The sequence below is a fragment of the Pelophylax lessonae genome (genome assembly GCF_965119305.1).
Source record: "Pelophylax lessonae genome assembly, chromosome: 2".
Lineage (NCBI taxonomy): Eukaryota > Metazoa > Chordata > Amphibia > Anura > Ranidae > Pelophylax > Pelophylax lessonae.
Genome location: NC_138769.1, coordinates 749,387,153 through 749,393,649, shown reverse-complemented (window position 1 = coordinate 749,393,649; position 6,497 = coordinate 749,387,153). Strand labels below are relative to the sequence as shown.

Genomic DNA, 6,497 nt, shown 5'->3' with positions numbered 1-6,497 from the left:
CTTGTTTTTCTCTTCCATGAATTGGTTTCTATCTCATCATCGCTATTTTCACATTTTTAATTTTCGTCAAGTAATTCAATTAACTCTTGTAATGCCTGGTTGTTCCTGTCACTCTGGGCTATGTCTGTATTCATTTGATATTATTTGTGGCTGGCTGTAAGGAGTACTTTTCTAAGGAAGTGATTAAGGTCTTTGAAGACCTAAAAATGCATTCATATTGTGAGATGGTGAGAAAAATAACCCTCTTTGGAGGAGTCTACTGTATTCTTATTTAAAGCGGAGTTCTGGCCTCAAAATCGAAAAAATCGATTTTGGGCCATCCGCTTGCTGAGGAACACCTGAAAAAGAAATGGGTGCTCCTGATTTTTTTTTTTTGTTCACTTACCTTGTTATAGAAGAAAATATACTCACCTTCCTTCCACTTCCTCCCTCTGCGGCCGTGGCCCGCGCCGTCTCTTCCGGCTTGCGATGACTCCTGGGAGCTGAACATCATCGCTCCCAGGAGTCAATGTGCCGGTACCGGCGCCGCTCGTCAGTTCCGGTGCAGGCGCGGCATTCCCTGCTAAACCACTTCTGGGCATGCCCAGAAGCTGTGCAGGGATGCCGCGCCTGCACCGGAAGTGACGAGCGGGGCCGGTGCAGGGCATTTTGGGACTCCGATGTCACAGAAAGGACACGAAGAGGGACGCTCTGGCTTCAGCTGCCCACAACTAAGATGGCAGTGCTGGAGAAGAAATTTTCAAGGCAAGTATTTCTTCTAAAAGGTAAGTGCGACCCGGGACAGATCAGAGGCTATCCATTGTGGAATGTACTAGCCCTGACTGTCCCGGGGGTATTTTTATCAAAATTTCAACCCCGAGGCTGGAACTCCGCTTTAAAGAAAACTTTGACAAATTCAATATCTTAAGGTCTTTCTCCTGATTAGGCTTTTGTGTGTTGGTATTTTCCTTTGGAGTTCATTTTTCTGACTTTGTATGTGCCTGTTTGTTTTTCCTTTTGTTTTGTTGGAACCTTCCATTATTTCTTTGTCTTGAGTTTTCCCCTCGCTGGTTTCTTGTTTCTGATTGCTTCCTCCTTCCTGAGATGTTTCTGCTTTTAAAAAGCTCACTGATTTTGTGGGGTTATCGTCATCACTGTCTGATGAAAGGGGTCCTCCATGATGTTTATTATATTTTCTACATCTAGATCTACTCTTCCCTCTTACCTTGGATAGATCAAAGATCTCATCCTTGTTCCAGTCTTCTAGGCCCCTTCTAAATGTTTGTTCCTTAGTTATACGTAGATTTTTCTATTCTCTCTATCTCTTTTTTAACCAAATAATTATATTTTATGAAGTCTGGTTTATCTTTAAAGAGGTCCAATGCTTCAGTACTTATCTGATCAGACAGTTCTGCTAGCTTTAATTTTTCTTCTTCAACTATTAGGCGCATGACCTTGATTCAATGATCAATACATTATGAAGGTGTTCACAAGGATGACTCTCTCTTTTAAACCTCTGGGGATAATTTTATTTTCGATGCAAGATTCAAATGATGATATGTTCCATTTTCTATCAAGATATTTGATGATCAGTTTTTTGTGATATTTAAATCTACTCCTAATGACCTCCACTGTATCCTTAGGGTCCTCTCCAATCTTATATGCCATACCAGTCTTAAAGTAACCTCTTTCCGCCCGAGCCATAGCCGAAAGATGGCTGCAGTGTGGGCTTAAAATTCCGGGAGGGCGTCTATGGATGTCCTCCCGTGCTCATGCTTTACGCATGTCCCTGGTGACGCGCAGCGCACTATTTAATCGCCAAGTCCTTCAGACTCAGCTGATTGGGGATTGGGGTAAAGGGCCAATCATGGCCCTTTACCATGTGATCAGCTGTCAGCCAATGACAGCTGATAACATGCTGTAAACAGAAGTCAGGTGATAGCTTTTCCTTCTCTCACGCTGACAATATGAAAAGATAAGAATAAAGCTGATAACTGGCTACTGTAAAAGGGACATTGGTCCCAACATTGCCCACCAGTGCTGCTAATCAGTCCCCACCAGAGCTGCTAATCAGTGCCCACCAGTGCTGCTAACCAGTGCCTGCCAGTGCTGCTAATCAGTGCCCACCAGTGCTGCTAATCAGTGCCCACCAGTGCTGCTAAACAGTGCTGCTAATCAGTGCCCACCAGTGCTGCTAATCAGTGCCCACCAGTGCTGCTAACCAGTGCCGCCTACCAGTGCCCATCAGTACAGCTAATCAGCGCCCATAAGTGCCATCTATCAGTGCCCATCAGTGCGGCTAATCAGTGCCTATTAGTGCCGCATCATCAGTGTCACCTATCAGTGCTGCCTACCAGTGCCCATCAGTGCCACCTATCAGTGTCAATCAGTGCTACCCCCGTCAGTGCTGCCTATTAGTGCCACCTCTCAGTGCCCTTTAGTGCCATCTATTAGTGCCCTTTAGTGCCACCTATCAGTGCCAATCAGTGCCACCTATCAGTGCAACCTCATCAGTGCTTCCTGATCAGTGCCCACCAGTGCTGCCTCATAAGTGCCACCTATCAGTGCCCATCAGTGCCACCTATCAGTGCAGACTAATCAGCATACATCCATGAAGGAGAAAAAAAAGTTCAGCCTTCTTTCACAGCTGCTTACCTCTGCACCCCCCATCCACATCTCAGAGTGCAGAGTTTAAGGGTGTCCTATACACATAGTGCAGAGTTTAAGGATGCACTACACACATATTGCAGAGTTAAAGGGTGTGCTACACACAGAGTGCAGAGTTTAAGGATGCACTATACACATAGTGCAGAGTTTAAGGGTGTCCTACACACATAGTGCAGAGTTTAAGGATGCACTACACACATAGTTCAGAGTTTAAGGATGCACTACACACATAGTGCAGAGTTAAAGGGTGTGCTACACACAGAGTGCAGAGTTTAGGGGTGTGCTGCGTGCAGAGTTTAGGGGTGCGCTACACACAGAGTGCAGAGTTTAGGGGTGTGCTACACACAGAGTGCAGAGTTCAGCCTTCTTCCACAGCAGCTTACCTCTGCACCCCCCATCCACATCTCACTTTCATCCTTCTTTAGCTCTGTGCTCCACATGCAACCTTCCTTCTACTTACCCCCCCCCCCCCTTTATAGCTCCACCATCTTCCACATGTCTTACGTTTGTTGTTGTATTAAGCAGAAGCTTCCAGCCGGCTCTGGTACCTCCCCACACACTGTAGGTGGCTCCACCGCCATATCCCTTGTCCCCCATCCTGAACCCAGCGGGAGCCACTCAGGAGATCAGATCTGTGGAGCCATTGGGAGACAAGCTGTCCCTTGTAAACACAGAAGCCGGACTTCTGTGTTTACAAGTGATAGCGGTGAGCAGGGAGCAGAGAGGTGGTGGAACTGAGTTCCACCAAGTTCCACCTAAAAAAAAAAAAGCCCCGGGTCTATTAGATTGAGATAGTCGGGATCTTTCAGTACTAATATGGTAATACTCTTTACATAAGGATGTGTGTTTTAACTTTCACTTTTTACCTTTCAGCTGGGACGATGAACTCATCGGATATGTATGGCCCATTGCCTTCTGAGTTTGTTCTCATGGGTCTGTCATGGATTGATGGCCAGAATCAGTTGGCTGCTTCCATTTTCATGTTGATGTATCTGATAACAGTACTAGCCAACTGCTCCATAATTACGCTTGTGAAGATGGACAGAAAGCTGCATGAACCCATGCACATATTCATATCTTTTCTGGCACTGATAGACCTCAGCGTGTGCTCCACCGTCATTCCGAAAGGCCTAGCAATTTTGTGGTTCAGCTCCATTACTGTCAACAGCAACTCTTGCCTGGTCCAGATGTATGTCCTGTATACAATGTTGGGGACTCAGTCTTCACTATTTGCCCTAATGTCCTTTGATAGGTACGTGGCCATATGCCACCCTCTCCGTCACTCCATAATAATGAGAAGCTCTTTTATTGTTAAATCCGTGGTGTTCATCATCTCACGTTCAACGATTCTGCTGATTCCCATTCCGGCCTTGGCAGCCCAAATGACTTATTGCAAGGCCAACATAATTCCTCACTCATACTGCGAATTCATTGAAGTTCTAAAGCTTTGGTGTGGAGACCTGACCTCCGTAGTTGTATACATGATCATCCTCCTCTGCCTCTTCCCTGGAGGGGACAACACGCTGGTCATTTTCTCCTACCTCAACATCCTGAACGTCATTCATAGGCTTCGGTCTTCTCAAGCTCGGTGGAAGTCGTTAAGTACTTGCAGCTCCCACGCCATCTTGCTCTCCTTGTTTTATATCTCTTCGGCCTTCCCGCTCTTTCTGTTCCTCTATTATCCGGATTCTCCATTGTATCTTAAAACAATAACAGAGACTCTGAGTTTTCTTCTCCTGCCAATGATAAACCCAATTGTGTATGGTGTGAAGACCAAGGAAATTCAAGATGGATTCAAAAGACTTTACTGGAAAAATGTCAGGTTCAAAGCTTGATAGAGAGATAAATGTGAAAGGGTTAACCTACTCAAAAAGTGATATGTCAATTTTAGGTATAGTATGGGCTGGAGAATTAAGGTACAGTATCCCACAAAAGTGAGTACGCCCCTCACATTTTTGTAAATATTTTATTCTATCTTTTCATGTGACAACACTTAAGAAATGACACTTTGCTACAATGTAAAGTAATGAGTGTACAGCTTGTATAACAGTGTAAATTTACTGTCCCCTCAAAATAACTCAACACACAGCCATTAATGTCTAAACCGCTGGCATCAAAAGTGAGTACACCCCTAAGTTTAAATGTCCAAATTGGGGCCAATTAGCCATTTCCCTCTTTGGTGTCATGTGACTTGTTAGTGTTACAAGGTCTCAGGTGTGAATGGGGAGCGGGTGTGTTAAATTTGGTGTTATCGCTCTCACTCTCTCATACTGGTCACTGGAAGTTCAACATGGCACCTCATGGCAAAGAACTCTCTGAGGATCTGAAAAAAAGAATTGTTACTCTACATAATGATGGCCTAGGCTATAAGAAGATTGCCAAGTCCCTCAAACTGAGCTGCAACACGCGGTGGCCAAGACCATACAGCGATTTAACAGGACAGGTTCCACTCAGAACAGGCCTCGTCATGGTTGACCAAAGAAGTTGAGTGCACTTGCTCAGCGTCATATACACAGGTTGTCGTTGGGAAATAGACGTACAAGTGCTGCCAGGATTGCTGCAGAGGTTGAAGGGGTGGGGGGTCAGCCTGTCAGTGCTCAGACCATACGCCGCACACTGCATCAAATTGGTCTGCATGGCTGTCGTCCCAGAAGGAAGCCTCTTCTAAAGATGATGCACAAGAAAGCCCACAAACAGTTTGCTGAAGACAAGCAGGCTAAGGACATGGATTACTGGAACCATGTCCTGTGGTCTGATGAGACCAAGATAAACGTATTCGGTTCAGATGGTGTCAAGCATGGGTGGCGGCAACCAGAAAAGGAGTACAAAGACAAGTGTGTCTTCTCTACAGTCAAGCGTGGTGGTGGGAGTGTCATGGTCTGGGGCTGCATGAGTGCTGCCGGTACTGGGGAGCTACAGATCATTGAGGGAACCATGAATGCCAACATGTACTGTGACATACTGAAGCAGAGCATGATCCCCTCCCTTCAGAGACTGGGCCGCAGGGCAGTATTCCAACATAACGACCCCAAACACCTCCAAGATGACCACTGCCTTGCTAAAGAAGCTGAGGGTAAAGATGATGGACTGGCCAAGCATGTCTCCAGACCTAAACCCTATTGAGCATCTGTGGGGCATCCTCAAACAAAAGGTGGAGGAGCACAAGGTCTCTAACATCCACCAGCTCTGTGATATCATCATGGAGGAGGGGAAGAGGACTCCAGTGGCAACCTGTGAAGCTCTGGTGAACTCCATGTCCAAGAGGGTTAAGGCAGTGCTGGAAAATAATGGCGGCCACACAAAATATTCACACTTTGGGCCCAATTTGGACATTCGTCACTTAGGGGTGTACTCACTTTTGTTACCAGCGGTTTAGACATTAATGGCTGTGTGTTGAGTTATTTTGAGGGGACAGCAAATTTACACTGTTATACAAGCTGTACACTCACTACTTTACATTGTAGCAAAGTGTCATTTCTTTAGTGTTGTCACATGAAATGATAGAATCAAATATTTACATAAATGTGAGGGGTGTACTTAATTTTGTGAGATACTGTACATATAAAAAAGGATTGTGATACTAAATACACACAATTTAAAGGGGATCTTCACACTCCCAATCAACATTGATCATTTTTAATCCTCATGCTGTGAGCATTAGTAAATATATAGAAAAGTTTTTTCATATTTACTCGTTTTAAACTTTTTTTTACATTTCTTCAGTTACTTCCTGGTTTCTTGCAAAGGCAAGTGATGTCATACATCCCAGGAGTCTTCAGGAGGGGAGGAGAGGAGGAGGGGCTTTCTCAGCTACAGTAAACACACTCTCCTGCATGCATGCTTGAGCTAAG

At 45.1% G+C, this 6,497-nt stretch overlaps 1 protein-coding gene across 1 annotated transcript; it reads left to right on the top strand.

Moving 5' to 3' along the window:
- Positions 1 to 3,527: 3,527 nt before the first annotated feature.
- Positions 3,528 to 4,481, top strand: LOC309548385 (olfactory receptor 52Z1P-like; the record flags this gene model as incomplete). The annotated part of the gene is made up of 1 exon (XM_082248325.1): positions 3,528 to 4,481. The coding sequence occupies one exon, from the start codon at positions 3,528 to 3,530 to the stop codon at positions 4,479 to 4,481; it is 954 nt and encodes a 317-aa protein (XP_082104451.1).
- Positions 4,482 to 6,497: the final 2,016 nt, after the last annotated feature.